Genomic DNA, 18,667 nt, shown 5'->3' with positions numbered 1-18,667 from the left:
GCTCACTCCTACTCACACTTCAAGACTCAGCTCAGACATCACTTCTTTAAAAAATCCTCCCTGACTGTGCACCACCTCCATATTGCATCCTGTGCTTATCTCTGGCACTGCACTTACAGTGCAATCTTATATTTTCACTTGCATCGATTTAACAACACACAAACAAAAGCAAACATATTTTTCATGCAGCATGGCCCCTAAATGAAAGCCAAATTCTTCATCTGGTGCTTAACTGGAGAAACTATGATCCATTTCCATACTGGGGGTGTGTGATCACACTGTGTGTGGTTGATTTGCTGAGCTATTACAGTTTGTTGTATACAGTTGCAAGGCTCAGTTTGGAAGAAAAAAAAAAAAACAGAACTCATTCTATCTATTTTAAGCATGATGAATTATAATACAAAGAATCAGGCCTATATACATTCATCAGAATGCTAGAAGTTTAAGGCTGAATGTGTCCAGGATAAGTTCCAGAGATAGCAGTGCTGCTGCCTCTGTCAAAACAGGGAGGCCGACTTAAGAGTCCACTACTGACCTGTTTGGTTTTGAGTTCAAAAGCATGGTGTCATAGCTGTCATTCAGGGACCAGGACACCACTACTATCCCCACTGTACCTACCTCTGGATGCCCACAGAGCTGAAGACCAGACATTGGGACACAGTTGGAGAAAACCCAGAGTCTCCAGGACTGTGCCTCTGAGCAGCAAGCAGCAGGAAGATAGACTTTTCCTCACTTGTGGATTCAACCTTATGCAACAGAAACCTGGCAGCAAGGGATTCTGGGCAAGGTAGTTTTATCAGTCCAACTGGTGCAGGTCAGGAAGGCACTCTAGGAAGATGACTTGGATGCTGAATACTAATTTACTATATCCACCATAGCAAGGTGTACTGTGAATTTCAAGCAAGGGTAGGACCGTTATTGGTTAATTTTGATTCCTCATTAAAACCTACACCTCACATAACTGCAAATCCACAATACATTCTAAGACTTTTGGGCTTTTTGTCCCTTTATAGACTTTCAGCTCCTAACACAAACTGTGTTGTACTCATATTTGAAACACCGTGCCTAGTATTGTGTCTGGTCAAATGAATGAATGAATAAATATATGAGTCAAGAAATCAGTAAGTGATTGAAAACCTGTGTCCTTTTGCACTTTTGAATTGAGAAATTCATTTGACTTTTTCCAATTCAGTGGCTCTTGACCAGGGACAATTTTGCCCACTTACCCTCCCACCCCACCCTGGTACATTTGGCAATGTATGGGAAGCACTTTTGAGTGTTACTATTTGGGGATTGGTGGGTGGGTTTACTGTTGGCACGTACTGGGCAGAGACTTGGGATGCTGTTAAATATCCTACATTGCACAGGATTGCCTCCTGTAACAAAAAATTATCCAGCACAAAATATCAGTAGTGCTGCGGTTAAGAAATCTGCTCTAATTACTTCTTCCTCTTACTTTTTGTCTGCCATAATATTCTTATGCCGATAGATCAGAACTCTTGAGAATTTGGGCTTTCTCAGAATTCAAGTCTTCATTAGTCTTTGTTCTCTTTCGGGGGTTTTCCTCCCATAGTCTCTCATTATATGTTAACCATTCTATTCCCACATATATTCATAATGGACCTCAGAGGCACAGAGTGGCCTTTAAGTTCTTGTATTAAAACATTACTAGATAAAGTTTTTGGAGTGTCACTCTTCAACTTCTTTTCTTACTTAATCTCACAGCTCTAGATTTACTAGTAACATTTCGTTCAATTTAGAAAATACCTCAAGAAAGTGAGAGAGGTTATTCTATATTTTGAACCTTGATGGGCACCAATTGTACTGAATTGGTTGATTTTTGATTTTTTATCTTTTTTCTTTTTTTTCTTTTTTTAAATACATGACAATTGACTGGCTAGTAGTCTTCGAGAAAAATGAAATGCTGTTCCTAAAATGGACTTCTTAGAAAAATCCAGAACTTCTTTTAGATTTTAGAAATTTATTCCTTTTCATAATTAAATACTTCTAAAGTATAAATATGTCATAATCGAATAATGATCACAATTAAAACATAAGTAGTCATAGTTAAATCAAGTATGTCTATGAACAGAACAGAAAGTCAATATAAATCTTAAAGATGGAAGTATATAAAATTCAGTTTGCACATCCAACAAATCTTATTGAGCTTTACCATTCCTCTCTGCTAACCATTGAGAATACCTTAGCGAGAAAATTATTCCCAGTCTCTACCCTCATGGAGCTTACATTATTTAGTTAGAGTCTTCCTACTGGATAATCACACAAGTAGGATTTAATTACTAAGGCGACAAGTTCTATAATTGAAAAATCACAGGGTGGCATGAAAGTAAATAGGGAACCTAACGTATTTCTAATCTAATCAGGAGAATTTTTTTTTAAACGAAAGTAGTAATTAAACTCATACCTGAAAGATGAGTAAGAGTTAGCTGTGCACAGTGTGGAGCAAACAGCATTCCTGGCAGAGGCACATGTAATGGCTGGAGGCAAGAAAGAGCTTGTTTTTCTCAGGAAATACAAAGGATTTTGGATTTAATACTTAGTACTGAGGAGCCACTACATGGTTTTAGCAGAGGCATGATTTGATTAGATTTACATTTTAAACAATTACTCTCACTGCCATGTGAAAAATGGGATTGAGGCGAGGAAAAGTGGGTTAGAGATAACTAGCCAGAAAGTAATTGGAGTAGTCTGGTTGAGACAAGATGGTGACAATACCTGAAAACAGATAGATTTAGAAGGTGGGGTAAACTAGATTTGGTGGCTGATTTTTTGGGGGTAGATAGCAAAGGGAGATATCGGTTATGGTTGGATCACAAGCTTCTGACTGGAGCATCTGGGAGGATGTGGGTACCACTTATTATGATAGGGAACTCTAGAGGAGAAGCAGTTTTGGGGCAAGTTGGTTAAATATAATACATTTATTTTGGGGCATGCTGTATTTGAAATTCTTCTAACACATCCAAGTATCCAAAATGGAAATACTATAAACATTTGGGCCTATAAGTCTCTCACTCAGAAGAGTGGTCTAGGCTGGAGATATAATTTTGAAAACCACTGACTTTAGATAGTGTTTGAAGATGTGAGAATAGATAAGATCACCTTATCTCATAAGATATGAGAGATAATGTTTGAAAATATGAGAGAGAAGAAGGTCCGAGGCTGAGTCATGATAAAAGGTCTACATGAAAAGTTTGGGTAGAGGAGAAGAATTCTCCAAAGAGGCCTAACAATAAATCAGGGAAAACAACAGAAGTAAACAGACATGGAAAAACAGAAAGCAAGGAAAGAGACTGTTACTAGCAGGAAGGAGTGGAAATCTGTTACAAAGGATGCTGAGAGGTTAAATAGGAAAGACACGAATATTTTCACTGACTTGGCAACATGCACATCATTAGCGACTTAATGCTAGAAACTGAGAGGTAAGAACAGAAGCTAGTTTGGAGTGGGCTGAGAAGTCAGTAGTAGAAGGAAGTAGAAATTGAAGTGATAGCTATATATTTTGTTACTGGGAGAGTAGATAAGATTTTAGTTGGAAATCTGTAGTTCGGTAAAATTTGTGTATATATGTTTTAAGATAGGAGAGACAATAGTATGTATAGATGATAATGAAAAGTGTCTAGTAGAGAAAGAGAGGTTGAAGTTATATAGGGGACAATGGGTGTTGTCTAGAGGAGAAAGTTTCTGAGAAAGTGGGAGGAGATGGGATTAATAGCACATATCAAGAGATTTTCCTATGATAGAAAAACACTTTCATTTAGTAACAGAAGGAAATAAAGAGTTAATAACTGTGAAGTTTAGAATATTCATTTAAGGCCTGGTAGTGGCTCATGCCTGTAATCCTGGCACTTTGGGAGGCTGAGGTGGGTGGATCACTTGAGCTTAGGAGTTTGAGACCAGCCTGGTCAACATGGTGAAAGTCTATCTCTACTAAAAATAAAAAATTTAGCTGGGTGTGGTGGTACATGCCTGTAATCCCAGCTACTCAGGGGGCTGAGGCAGGAGAATCGCTTGAACCCAGGAGGTGGAGGTCGCAGTGAGCTGAGATTGTACCACTGCACTCTAGCCTAGGTGACAGAGACTCCATCTCAAAAAATATATATATTTTGTGAATATATTATATATGAATATATATTTTTATATATTTATGAATAGATTATATATGAATATATATTTATATATTTATGAATATATTATATATGAGTATATATATCCATTTAAATGTGATTCTCCTCTAGAACTGTCTCTTATACACATCTAGATGTGTATAAGAGACAGTATTATATATGAGTATATATATCCATTTAAATGTGATTCTCCTCTAGAATGAATGATCTTAGTGATCTGAGATTGTTTGCACATATACCTCCAGAGCTTGAAACTAATGTCCACATTCTTGGGAGTTAAAATGTAGAGGGGTATGTGCGGATGCCTTCCGTAAATACTAACCAAGTATCCAGTAGACAAGTTGCCATAACCCTATTTGAAGTGGATTGGCATATATGTTACTGCATTGGCCTGGGGATTGGGAGAGCTAAAGTGGCCATGTATCTAGTACTTACTGGTGTAGTATTTATACATACTGCTGCTCTCACACTGCTGCACTCACTTTTCACACCCAGTTTCACAAGGCAGTTTGGCTTAGGACTCTAAGCAAACAACCAAAATAAAAGTTGATGGGCTCCAAATAACCATAAGAATACTGACGTGCTTGTAGACTTCAACAGGACCGAATAAGATTGTGAGGTCAGTTTCTCACCCATGTTCTGGGCAGCACAAAAATAGAAAGATTCGCTAAACCCCTACGACGCAGAGGCAGTTTTGGCTCTGATCATGGCAACGGCAATACATTGGTAAGAATTGCGTTTGGCTGCAAGAAACAAAAAACCCAACTACATTGGGTTTTATGATAGGAGTTAAATAATAGGAGTTTTTTTTCTCACATCATGATAAGTCCTGAAGTACAGGTTGCTGGTGTCATTTCAGTGGCTCAGTGAGGTCAAGGTGAGCATCTTTGTGCTTCTGTTGTCTCCTTATGCTCACAAGTAAGTGCTGAAATTATAGCTGTTACTTCTGCTTTTGAGGCATGAAGAAGAAACTTGGAAGTGCTTACCAGTTGCAGGTGTCCCTTTTTAATCAAAGAGGCAAGCTTCCCCTGAATTCCCTCCAGTGAATCTCTGCTTACATCTGGGCTGGGAGGGTAAAAGGAAGCTAAGAAAGTATATATCTGACTCTATAGCCCCTGTGGTTGGAGGCATCATGATAGAAGAGGGTTGGAAATAGCTTTGGGTAGCCCAAGCAACAGTGTCACTTAACAACAGGAGCCACAGGATACCCCGGGGGAGACAGTAGTTCTCAAGGAGAGAAAAGCATTGAACCGCTTGGTAGTGTCAATGGCAAGCCATTGCCAGGGCCCAGGCAGAGGAGGCAAGAGTAACCCCATAAAAATAGCTCTAAAGAGGTTGAAGACACCAGGTGGCATCTGCAAAAGCAAAAAGAAGAATTTGCAGGGAGACAAAAGCTCTGCAGGCTTCTACCCCATTCTCTAGGAAGCTCAGGATAGCTAATCATATCTACATTACTTACCAACATATTACCAAGAACTTAGCATGGTGACTGGTATATAGTAGATTCTCAATTATTGTTACATTAATTAATGAATAAATGAATCATCTAAGAAAATGGTGAGAATGGAAACAATCAATGGAGTGAAGATATCTCCCATTCCTATGGAATAGAGAAAATACTTGCAAACCAAGCATCTGATAAAAGGTAATTTCCAAAATATATGAAGAACTCAAACAACTCAATAGCAAGAAAATAGATAACCTGAATAAACAAATTGGCAAAGGACCTGAATAGGCATTTCACAAAAGAAGACATACAGATGGCAAACAGGTGTATGAAAAACTGTTCAACATTGCTAACCACCTGGTAAATGCAAAATTAAATGAGATATCACCTTATACCTGTTAAAATGGCTGTTGTCAAAAAGACAAACTATAAATGTTGGCAAGGATGGGGAGAAAAGAGAAGCTTATGGGTAGGAAGATAAATTAGGGCAGGCATTATGGAAAATAGTATGGAAGTTCTGCAAAAAATAAAAAACAAAACTACCATGAGAAAATGTGATTCAAAATAATTTAGAGTAAATTTCAAATGTCTTACTGCAAAAAAATGATAAGCAGGTGAGATGGTGGATATGTCAATTAGCTTAATTTAATATTCCACATTGTATACTGTGATGGTTAGTGTTAGATGTCAACTTGATTGGATTGAGGAATGCCTGGATGTCTGGTAAAGTATTGTTTCTGAGTGTCTGTGAGGGTGTTGCCAGAGGAGACTGACATTTGAGACGGTGAACAAGGAGATGAAGACCCATCTTCAGTGTGGGTGGGCACCCACAAAGTAGGCAGGAGAAGGTGGGATAAGTTTGTTTGCTGAGTTTCTTCTTCCTGTGTGGTATGCTTGCTTCTGCTCCTCTCACCCTTGGACCTCAGACTTCAGATTCTTCAGCCTTTGGACCCTGGGACTTGCACCAGTGGTTTCCTTGGGGCTCACGGGCCTTGGGCTGCAGATTGAAGACTGCATTCTCGGCTTCCCCAATTTTGAGGCCTTTGGACTTGGACTGAGCCACTACCAGCTTCTCTCTTTCCCCAACTTGCACACAGCCTATCAAGGGACTTCACCTTGTAACAGTGTGAGCCAATTCTCTCTAATTAATTCCCTTTTATATATACACATGTTCTATTGGTTCTGTCCCTCTAGAGAACCCTAACACATATACATATATCAAAACCCTATATTGTACCCCAGCTGTATATAATTATGATTTGTCAATTAAAATAATATTATTTATTTATTTATCTATTTTGAGATGGAACCTCACTCTATTGCCCAGACTGGAATGCGGTGGAGTGATCTGAGCTTACTGCAACCGCTGCCTTCCAGGTTCAAGCAATTCTCCTGCCTCAGCCTCCCGAGTAGCTGGGATTACAGGTGTGTGCCAGCATGCCTGGCTAATTTTTGTATGTTTAATAGAGATGGGGTTTCACCATGTTGGTCAGGCTGGTCTCGAATTCCTGAACTCAGGTGGTCTGCCTGCCTTGGCCTCCCAAAGTGCTGGGATTATAGCCGTGAGCCACTGTGCCTGGCCAAAATAATATTAATTTTTTAAAAAGAACATGGGGAGATAAATCCAAGATGATAGTAGTGGGAAACTATTGCTTCCTTGCTTAATTTGGGATTTATTTCATGGAGTTGGGGCTGATTTGGCAGATTAAAATGGTTAATTTTCAGATGGGAAGGAGGACATATCCTCTTCATGTTCTTTCCTAATATATGTCCTGGAAATAAGCCTGTTTAAAAGAAACACATAGAATTGAGGAGTTTGGGATGGAGATGCGTTTCAGGGCTTTGCCAACTGGGACCCCGACCCGCTGCAGGGACTGCAGAAGAACAAGCTGAGGCGGGGAATCCGGAGTAGCCCAGCGCATCATGTCCGTGCATGTCTTTCTTGTCCTTCAAAATATTCTGCACTTACAGTTAATAAGGGACCGGAATACTTGGCTGGGGAAATTTCACTCCTGATTAAAAATTCCATTTGTCTGTAAGATGAGTTTGTTTTAATAAAGTGAAAGAGAAATGAGTTTAAGACTACCTAGTTCTTTGCCTCATTTAGATGAGTCAGAGTGAATTGAATCTTTATAATTTTTTCAGTCTTCTTTAGACTGCCTAGTCACGTAGTATTCTCAGAGTTATACATACTTAAAATTGATTTTGTAATTGTGGAAGTTCAAAACCTAATAAGTTTTTGTTTTAAACCAAGAGTTTAAAACAAACTAGGCAAGCAATCTCATCTCAAATACAGAAATCTCAGGTCTCAGATCCTAGGGAGCTAGGCAAGCAATCTCGTCTCAGATCCAGAAATTTCCAAAAATCTGAAATTTTTGTCTAATTATTTGTTTATGCTATTCTTGACTTCCTTACATTTCATTGTTGCAGGTGACAGACTCAGTGTTCCTTCAAAACATGCTTATTCTAAAACCCATTTTCAGTGAATTGAAAAACAACCAAAAATACCCCTATCTCTCCTTAGAAATGAAAACAAATTAATTTGCTTGAAACCACAAAGGGACCAGAATATAAGAGCAAATAAAGATAAGAAAATTGGATTAAAATCCTTTTGCATATATTTTCTCAGGGTGGATAACTTTTTTTTTTTTTTTTTGCAATTGAGAAGCTATAGGAAAAATAATAAGTAAAAGCAATTACAGCTAAAGTTACTTCCCTAGCTAAATTATAACTTGTTCTATTCACTTGCTTTTGAAATTCAGACCAAGGAACATTCCATTGTCTTTATTACACAAAACACATTCTACAAATAAAATTTTATTCTGTATTACCATTGGTTCTATGGGAAAAAAGTAAGAATTGAAGTTAAAAAAAAAAAAAAAAGTGTGACCCAAAAAATGGAGGAAGTAGTGCGTATTTGAGAAATGTCTCGGGGGAATCCTCTGAAGAATGAGTCAGAATGGAGATACAGTCTAGGATCAGATGGGTACATTGAAACAGCAATACCAAGAGGACAGTCAGAAGGTGAAGCATGGTTGCCAGCCTGAGTTGGACACAGAAATCAGGACCTAGGAAGTGGGATTTGGGAAACGGATGTAGCTGTAAGCAACCACAAGAGGAAGCTGGAGCAGGAAGCAGGGATAACAGGAGGTAAAATCAGGAAGAATAGGGAAGGTAAACACTGAAACTGAATGGGGGAAAGTGACCTTCGCTGGCAAGTGACTATATGTGTGACCCCATGGGCTGCTGCACCATCCTGAGAAAAACTGAGGTGGAAGGAGGAAGAAGGGAGAGACAGAAACAGACAGAGAAAGAGGGAGAAGTCCACTGGTGGAAATAGTAACACTTTATCAAAAACCCAGGAAAAGAGATAGGAAAAGAGAAATAATCCTGTTTTTTTTTTAAAGAAGATGGCAAAAGGGAAGGGAAGACAGGCTGAGAGTGCTTTTCTAGTTTTTAGGTTTTACATTAATTGTATTAATACATGTTTCCTGTCAAACTCTGCTGTTCCCTTGAATGACAGCCTTCACAGTAAGTGATCATTGTCCTTTAAGACTCATATAAACTATATTATTCACAGCTCTTCAACTTTCTAAAAGTACATTAACATTTACAGGGACCGTCTGAGTCTTCTATTACAAATATGTGTGTGTGGGTGCTTATTATCACTATTTTTTTCACCTGTAGCTATAGTAACTAGAACAATAGCACTGAAAATAGGTTAAAAAAATCGATCAAAGATTATAAATCTCTGGGATGTGTGTGTATTATACACACATATTTGATACCACATATACATATGTATATGCATATATCTAAATCTACATACGAATGTGTGTGTATGTACATACATTGCCATATAATATTCACACCTCATCCCTAATCAAATGCTCAATAATAGAAGACCACCCTGGCAAATTATGGGGTGAGAAAAGTCAAAGTTTCAAAGGTAATGGAACATGCCCTGTATGATCTGAAGGAAGGGGTTTAGTTGGATTGCAGTAATAGCAGATTTCTTATCCTCGATCAATGCACTTTGATGCTTTATAAAACATTGGGGAGACTGCACAGAGGGAGAGAAGCACAGCTAAATTTTTCTTTGACTGCTAGGCCACTGCATTTCCCTGGTTATTTTCACTGATTTTTACTTAAGCTGTCAGAATCCAACGATTCAGTAAGGTCTAAAAATCACAACACCCACCATCTGTAGCCCTGGAATCTGGTTCACACCCCTGTAGACTGGGTAACTTTAGGCAAGTCACTTCTTCCTCCGGATCTCAGGTTCCTCCTCAGTAAGTTGGACCAGTTTTCTGGTCCTCAAGTCTTTTTTCTGCCTCAACATACTGGACAGCAGCTGCCCTAGTAGTAGTAGTGGTAGAACTATATGGACATTAATTGAGTATCTACTATGTGCCAGATGCTGAGCTAAGTGTTTTTCCTCATTTTTTTCCCATAGCACATAATTTTACATTATATTTTATGATCTCCAATTCAGAAATAAGAAAGTTGACTCAGAGGATTTAAGAAACTCAGCAAGGTCACCCACCTAGTGAGTAACAGCCCTCCTGAATTCTAGCCTATCCAATATCTGGGTGCTTGTTCTTAGTCCCTTCATTATGCTGGTCCTGTTGTCATGATTCTTAAATGGGGTACAGACAATGTCATGTCCCCCAACCCATAGATGTATCATGGTATTGGGAGGGATTACTCTGCAAACATCTGCTGGGAGATTTTTTAAAGACCCTTGGGGGTACCCCCACTTGAATATCACTGAACTAAGTAATCTTTAAGCTTATTTTCATAGTTAAATTTTTGTGACTTGGGATCCTGCTGTTGAGAAGGAAGAACATTTCTATTGCTACCACTCTCAACAAGATCGAATCTAGCAAAATCTGTTGTGTTTCGTTGTTCTATAACAGCCTGCATAAATTTGCCAGTCACGAGTTCCTCTTTGTCTCCTTCAATAACTCATTGTCTGCAGAGCAGCCTCTGATCAGAAACTTCATTAAGTCAGCTCTGATTTGTCTTCTGATCATACCTCTTAGATAACATATTGAAAATGCCAGCTGGGTCGTGATGGTGCTCCCCTAATTAGGCTGCCATAGGCATAATTTCATTAATATTTCTATAACAACAAATAATCATTTCACTGATGGCTGTGATCCAATTACAGCTTGTACATCAAGCAATTATTATCTTTATATATTTGGTAAATATAAGTCAACTGAGGGTCACTAAAAATGACAGCAGTATCCAAATTTAGATTTTTTGATATCTGAAATACATGTCACACCTTCCATCAGGATATTGGCCGATGAGAACACCCTTTCTGAAGCAACTGACATTAGGAATAAATCTTCAGAATCAGATGATCACCCGGCCACATTTTCATGCATTCTTTTCCTATGACAGCAGATGAGAGTGGGAGAGAAAGGTAGAATCTAAAAATAGATGGGAAAAAAATTGATGGGATCTTTGACTAAAGCAAAAATTGGAAGAGTCCTGTTGAGAACCATTCCTGGAAGCTTGTGCAGATTCCTTAGGGCTAAAATGTAACTAAGGGTAAAAAAAAAAAAAAAAAAGGATGGTCATGTCATTAAATTACCTAAGGAAGCACTGCCTTTTTTTGCCTTTTTTAGCATTTTCAGAGTGCATGGTGTAGTACCTTTGCTCTGCGTGGGAGGAGTGGCCTTGTTGTCTGTAGGGCTGCACTAGAACATTAGTTGTTTCTTAATCCTATTGAAGTGTTTTTCTTCTTGTTCTTCCCCCACTCCACCTCTGCCTCTATCTGGGATGTGTCTCCCCAAACCCCACATCCTTGCATCTCAAGCTTTAGGTGAAAAGAATGGCATGGAAAAGGAGAAAGATGAGAGAACAAGCTCACATATCCTATTTTTGTCCCAAGAGCCCCACTAGTGCAACATTCCTTTACCTACATGTCCCATCTGCACAACCGTCACCCTGCTCCAGTAACTCCATCTGCCACTGCCACTGGAGTTTCATGTCCCTGACAAATAAAATTAGTCTCTAAATAGGTTGTATTCCAAAAAACAAATGAAGGAGCAAACCCCACAGTTTTTGCCTCTGTTTCATCATCTCCAGTATCGTTATCACCATTTACTTAGCCTGACTATGTGCCAAAAATTATGCTTTACATGCTTCAATTGTCTCCCTTGTATGCAGTCTTCAGTCCCTCATCACTGTAATCTCAGCAGCCACATGGAGCCTTTGTCTCTTTCCTCACCCAAGAATTTCCACCTTGGCTTCCCATCCCTGGAGCACCTGTTTTGGCCCCCACTTGGTTGCTGTTCTTTGTTCCCTGTTCTCCATGGTGTCCTCCACTAGGGCTGTCAATCTATGAAATTTTCACTCCACTATCAGATAGAAGAGAGAATATGGAGCATGGGGGTGCTGGTCCAGCTGTCAGGGCTACCACTATTGCAGTTTTTTTCCTGAATACACTTTGGCATGGGAATATACAAAAACTTGGCTTTATAGTTTTATTAATACCATTATCTCAGCTACATTGTAGTTCAGTCAGCTTTTACAGGTTGATCAAAAAATCCAACTCTAATACTATTTCTTTGTAGTATGCATTCTGAGTTTTAAAGGATTTACAAATAAAGTTTCACAGCATAATCCACTGATATGTTGGTGACAGTCCACATTTTGAAGGTGTGTAGAAGCATTTAGAAAAAAACTATATTTTTCTGTCTTGAATTAATCTTAAAACACTACTTTTAGGAAAGCGATATCTTTTTCTAAATGGGACTTGATTTGTGTCCCACAAAAATGCTAAATTAAGTTTTAAATGAAGTGTGTAGATTTCCAATCCAAAATCTAAGCAACAGACCAAAATAATTGGCAACTGGAAATAACACCATTTGAAAGTATGTTTTTTCAGGACAGGACTGATGTCTTTGCATCTCTATTTGTTCACACCTAGCTCAGTTATTTCCTGGTATAGAGTCAAATTTCAATAAATGTTGGTGAATATTGTTTTTGAATGAACAGAATGCTGTTAGTCTCTGTGTTTATGCAAGCAAGTATTACACACTGAACTAAATTATTTATCCTAACTCAACCTCCCTTCCCTCCAGATCCTTTTCTTTGTTGCTTATTTATACAGCGTGGAATTAAAGGTTGGCGAACGACTGTTGTAGATGATGGAATATTGGTTGAGTGCCCAGACCAGGAGGAGAGCTTCACACCCCGTCTTATTCTTATCACACTGCCTTTGGATGAGGGAGTCAAGATTTGGTTTGAAGCATTTGTATTTAGCCTGTCACTTTGTTCCCTATTTGTCTGGAGTCCTTTATGGCTGATGAAAGGAGGCAGGGTCCTGAATGGGAGCTGCTTGAGGCAGGGCCCATGTCCTGTTCATCTTCACACCCTCCATTAACATTTAGCCTATGGAGGGAAGGAAATGACCACCATATGTTAAGCACCTACGAAATCAGGCATTATTCTTGGCAGATTATACACATGATTTCATTTAATTAACACAAAAGTCTCATGACATAAATTGTTCTCAGTTCGGAGTTCAGAAAACTGAATACAAGGTTTAAGGAATTTGCCAAAATCACATCGTTATGAGGGTCATGATTGTACACCCAACTAGCATAGTGCCTGATACATAATATAAATGTTTAGTAAATAGACGTTCTAAAATCTGTTCTTCTTTGAATGTTTTTGCTCGTTTCACCACCGAGTGTTTCCTCCCCAGTAGATGTGTTTTATAGCAAAAACAATCATTTGAGATGTTTTGGTGAATGCACAATGACTTTCATGTTTGACTGATATACATTATAGACATTCATCTAATTATATTTATATACTTTTTTTTTTTTTGTAGACACACGAGTAGAGAAGATAAACAGTTATTTGGAACCAAAACTCAGGATGTCCTGGGAGAGGCTAGATTAGGAATCCTTTGATTTGGTAGTCATGAAAGTGAAGTATCTATATTTTAACAGAATGATTAGTGGCAGAGGAATCATCTAAGAAAACTGAGAAGGCTCTGCCAGAGTGATGGGAAGAGAACTAGATGAGAAAGCACTGTTCTGGAAGACATGCTCCTATGAGCCATGGAGAGAAGAGGAGAGGCAAGGTGGGGACAGGGAGGGTGGGCCTCTCATTCAAAAAGATGATGGGAAATTGGCAGGAGACGAGGGTAACACAAGGATAAGGGAACCAGGTGAGTATTTTTGTAAGCGGAGTACAAAGAACTGATAGGTGGTGATTAAGATGGAGGGGAAAGGGGGTATAATTGATGAAGACTCTGCAAGGCACTGGTGAAGGAATGTGGGTTAGAGAAACGCCACTTCTCCAAGCCAGGAGGGATGGAGGTGGGCTGGTGAGAGGCAGGTGAACTTGAAAGCCAGGACTGGGGAAAAGTTATTTGCTCACATGCTGAGTTATGAGATAATTTATAATTTTAACAAGTCATGTGAGATCTTGTCTAGGTGACAATAAATAATTGACTCAGAAGCAAAATCCTCCCTTTGCTCACAGGGAACTCAATTCATTAACAGGACCAACAGAATCCTCTCTAGGGAAAGTGTGAGACCTTGAGAAAATCATGCAGAGTCACTGTCTCCCCTCTAACATTCTTATGTAGGTAAAGAAAACAGGTTGAAATGAAGATGGTGGGAATCTCTGAAGAGAAAAATTAGATCCATAAAAGGGTTGAAATAATAGCCCATCTGTACTTCATGTTATCTAATGCTCGATGGCTTTCACATCCCTTGTTCCCTACTAGCCCCTGCCCTCTGCTCCTGTTTTTCCCTCTGCCAGCTGCATTGCCCTCTCCACCTCCTCCTCACCTTACTTCCTTACCACAAGACTCATCAAGCTTCTTTCTTCTCTCATACCAGCAGTACTTTCAGTATTGCTATTTGCTGCCCATTCCCATTTTTCATGCCTCAGAGTTCTTTGTGTACATTTTTTATTTATGCCATTTAATGTTCTACATTTACAGGACAGGGAATGTCTACCTTTTCTTGTATCCTCCATGATCCCTGATTGTTAGTGAACACTGAAAAAAATATTTACTCAGTTCATATAATGATTACGTTTTTACAGCTGATGGAACAAACCTCATTGAAATTAAATAATAGAATTTGTAAGAGTAAAATTTAAGAGTTAGGTTGAGTACTTTGGTCATCTGATCCTCAAGCATGTGCTCTTCTCGTAAACTACGTGCCTCTCTAGAAACATCAAGGGCTGTCAAACGCACATGTGAGGGGGAAAAGTGAAAGTCAGTGCTAATATACAGAGGCTCAGATGACCCAGGCTTTTACCAGCTAGGGCATTTTTTTCTCTTCCAGAAGCTATTTGTGATGTCATTTGCCTGTGTCATGGCCTGCCTTCCCTAGATATTGTCCTAATGTGAGCATCACACCTAATATACTGAAGTAGAGTGCTGACTGTTCCTTACGGACATTTCTGATGGTAAATAAATACATAGAGATCGCTCGTGCCTTTAACAGAACAATACATTGTAAGCACAGTTATCTCATTTTTAAACAAACATGTAATAAATACCTTTGCTTTTATTAGGTATGTTGCATATTGACATATTTTGTTTTTTAACTTTTATTTTAGTTTTGGGGTACATGCACAGGTTTGTTTTCCAGGTAAACTGAAGTCATTAGTACCCAGGTACTAAACCTAGTACTCAATAGTTATTTTTTTCTGCTTCTCTCCCTCCTCCCAACCTCCACTTTCAAGCAGGCACCAGTGTCAGTTGTTCCCTTCTTTGTGTCCATGATCTCCCATCTTTTAGCTTCCACTTGTGAGAACATGTGGTAGTTGGTTTTCTGTTCCTGCATTAGTTTGCTAAGGATAATGGCCTTCAGCTCCACCATGTTCCTGAAAAAGACATGATCTCATCCTTTTTTTAAATGGCTGTCTATAGTATTCCATGGTGTATATGTACCATATTTTCTTTATCTAATCTGTAATTGATGGGCATTTAGGTTGATTCCCTGCATATTGACATATTCTAAAAGTTATTATGTACATATCTATAAATTTGTAAAGAAGGATCAAATAGAATATATTTGTCAATGAAAAAAATTGTGGTATGTAATTACTCCCACATTAGCATCAGACAAAATTGTGTCTTAATTTTCGCTATACCCACCTTTAGGTCCTTTGTCCTCTTTCATTTGTTCTTAGCTAGCTACTGAAACCCCCTTTTCAAAGTATTGACTGCAAATAATTAGTAGTAGTACATTTGCCAGGAATATTTGTGGTTAAAACATGACCACAAAGGAAGGTAGATTTCCTTCACTGGGTTAAGTGGTGCAAGAAACATTGTTTTACAGTTATTCTGCATGATATTCAGAAATTACAATGACAACCACCTGGTCTATCTAAAAATGAAGCTCTTCTTGGCTATATGCTTTAAACAAACAAACAAACAAGCAAAAACCTTGTCATATAAGAGTTTACGGTATTATAGTGGTGAGATTTAACTTAGTTCACAAACCCCTTCTTAGATTTTCCCTTTTCCCTTGTATCAAACCTACAGGACATGGTATTTTTCTCCTTTCATGAAAATGTAAAAATTACCCAGTATCATATTGTCTCTCTCCTCTTATCTAATTGTTTGATAGAGAAGAAGCTGAAGTTGAAAGAAAAAGCCAATTTTTTGAATACGTTCCTTGCAATAACTTGGCCTTTCAATCCCTTTCACTTTTATAATGCTAACTTTAGTAGCCTTGACAATGGGTATCCTTTTCACTCTATACCACCTAAAGTCTGACTGGGCTCGGTGGCTAATGCCTGTAATCCCAGCTCTTTGGGAGGTCGAGGTGGGTGGCTCGCTTGCGGTCAGGGGTTTGAGACCAGCCTGGTCAACATGGTGAAACCCTGTCTCTACTAAAAATACAAAAATTAGCTGGGTGTGGTGGCGGGCACCTGTAATTCCAACTACTCGGGAGGCTGAGGTAGGAGAATCACTTGAACGCGGGAGGCGGAGATTGCAGTGAGCCGAGATTGTGCCACTACACTCCAGCTGGGTGACAGAGTGAGACTCCATTTCAAAAATCAATAACAAAATGAAGTCTTGTCAGTAGAGTATGTTTCTGGTATCACAAATCTTATCCACAAAGGCCATGAGGACAAAGTGTATACAAAACTGACTTGGAGGCCATCAAACATACTTCACATTGCCCTTGACTCTTTCATTCTTTGTTTCCAATTATCTATGAAAATGGACCCAGGATGAGTCCTCATGAACTGCCTTTGAGAAAACAAGAACATTGACAGAAAACAAATTACAACAGTTCAATTAGATCATGTGCCTTAACTTACTGTAGACAGAGAAATTCTGCAGATAGTGGGCCCAGAGTGAGCAAACTACCGAAGAATTCACAGCCACCACACCAATGTGTAAATGCTTGGAGCCTCCAGGTTACATTTATTTTGTACCAAGCAAAACAGAACATAACTCTATAGTCGAGTTACCTCTTCTTTTAAGGAACGAATAAAGCCGTAAATATTGTTGAACATGGAGAGACAGATTGTGGTCAAGCTCAAAATAAGCCCAGTGAATGGACAATATCTCTGGGTTATGACCTGGGGTTCTTCAGGGAGAATGGTTGGCCTAGAAAGAAGCCACTGGATGAATTCTTCTAACTTGGTAGCACTGAGGAAAAATGTCCATTTTCCTCCATGAACAAAAGTTAGCTTGATCCATGTACTGAAGTCTGGGTAAATGTAAATATTTGGCTTTGCTGTTTTAAAGTTCCTTGATGTATTTTGATGGTTACGTTTCTTCAGAGTTTTAATTTGGGGAGAAATTGTTATTTTCTCAAGATGGTCAGTGGACTTTGGATAACTGGGCACTTTCTCTGGTTCTGCTGAAGAGATTTGCCTGTCTGTAGAGGCCAATGTGTTCTTCAGAGTTGCTGGTTGTATGAGTTTGTAAAGCAGTTCTGTGATTTCTTCACCCCTTTCTCCCTCCGGAATCTCTAAACAATGTATCCTGGAGTAGGAATTCTGCTTTTCCAGTTCTGTCACCTTCTTCTTTAAGGCCTTGATGTCTTCTTTCATAGAGAGGGTATCTTTAGTTGTTGTGCATTGTTTGTCTTCATTAACATTCATTCTGGTTTCCAGGACCTCCATCTGTTTTTGATACAAGTCAGTCTTTTCATGGACTTTTGGTATCGCATGGACAATGTCAGTCATTTGGCTGAAAAGTTCAACTTGAGCAGTTTTAACATCTTGGAGCACTACTGTAAGATTCATTTTTCCGTCATAACTAACATCATCTTGATTACAATCATCAGATGTCACAGTTGGATATCTAGTTGAATCTTGGTGCTGAATCTTACATTTGTGGTAAACATTTTTAAAAGACTGTCTGACCTTGGAGACATTTGAAGTCCACATTTCCCTAGCAGCAGCTTTTACCCTTTTGGTGTGAAGTGTGTACATCTTTCATGGTGAAACAAGAGGCAAGGTGTTGGAAAACATAGAATCACAGGAAGAAATAATGTATGAATGAAATGGTCTTTCTCTTACTATTTGTTGGATGCCTTTCCTGATAACATCATAGAACACTCTGTGGAAATCATCAGCCACAGCAGTAGAATCTCTTAGGTGATTAGCTTCTCATAGAGCAGCCCAACTGGAGAGCTCTGTGAAATAATACTCAACTGCATGGAATCCTTCATATGGTAATCATTGACTTGCTGCTGATGTCACAATGACTGCTGACTTAGAAAAAACACATTTAACTACAGCAGTTCTGAAAAGTTTGGTCATAGGGCTCTTTTTCAATCATAAAAATTGTTGAGCAGCCTGAGCAACATAGAAAACACCTGTTGCTACAAAACATTAAAAAATTAGCCAGCCATGGTGGTGCATGCCTGTAGTCTCAGCTACTTGGGAGGCTGAGGTGGGAGGATCACTTGAGCATGGGGGGGTGGAGGCTATAGTGTGCCATGATAGTACTACTGCACTCTAGTCTGGGTGACAGTGTGAGACTCCATCTCAAAAAAATAAAAATAAACAAAAATGAAAAATTATTGAGGATCACACAGATTTTGTTTATTTGGGTTAT

The 18,667-nt window shown here is 38.9% G+C and overlaps 1 protein-coding gene and 1 long non-coding RNA gene across 2 annotated transcripts; one reads left to right on the top strand and one right to left on the bottom strand.

Annotated features, from left to right (window-relative positions):
* Window positions 1-13,464: 13,464 nt before the first annotated feature.
* LOC105550423 lies at window positions 13,465-15,152 on the top strand. Its single transcript, XR_001007713.1, has 2 exons — window positions 13,465-13,702; window positions 14,922-15,152. It is a non-coding gene; the product is annotated as an uncharacterized LOC105550423 (long non-coding RNA).
* Window positions 15,153-16,991: 1,839 nt separating this feature from the next.
* CCDC54 (coiled-coil domain containing 54) lies at window positions 16,992-18,429 on the bottom strand. Its single transcript, XM_011995325.1, has one exon. The coding sequence runs from the start codon at window positions 18,037-18,039 to the stop codon at window positions 17,053-17,055; it is 987 nt and encodes a 328-aa protein (XP_011850715.1). The 5' UTR covers window positions 18,040-18,429; the 3' UTR covers window positions 16,992-17,052.
* Between the last annotated feature and the right edge of the window lie 238 nt (window positions 18,430-18,667).

This window comes from Mandrillus leucophaeus, unplaced genomic scaffold (assembly GCF_000951045.1).
Source record: "Mandrillus leucophaeus isolate KB7577 unplaced genomic scaffold, Mleu.le_1.0 Scaffold113, whole genome shotgun sequence".
Lineage (NCBI taxonomy): Eukaryota > Metazoa > Chordata > Mammalia > Primates > Cercopithecidae > Mandrillus > Mandrillus leucophaeus.
Note: the sequence above shows the minus strand (reverse complement) of the source record. Positions and strands in the feature narration are given on the sequence as shown.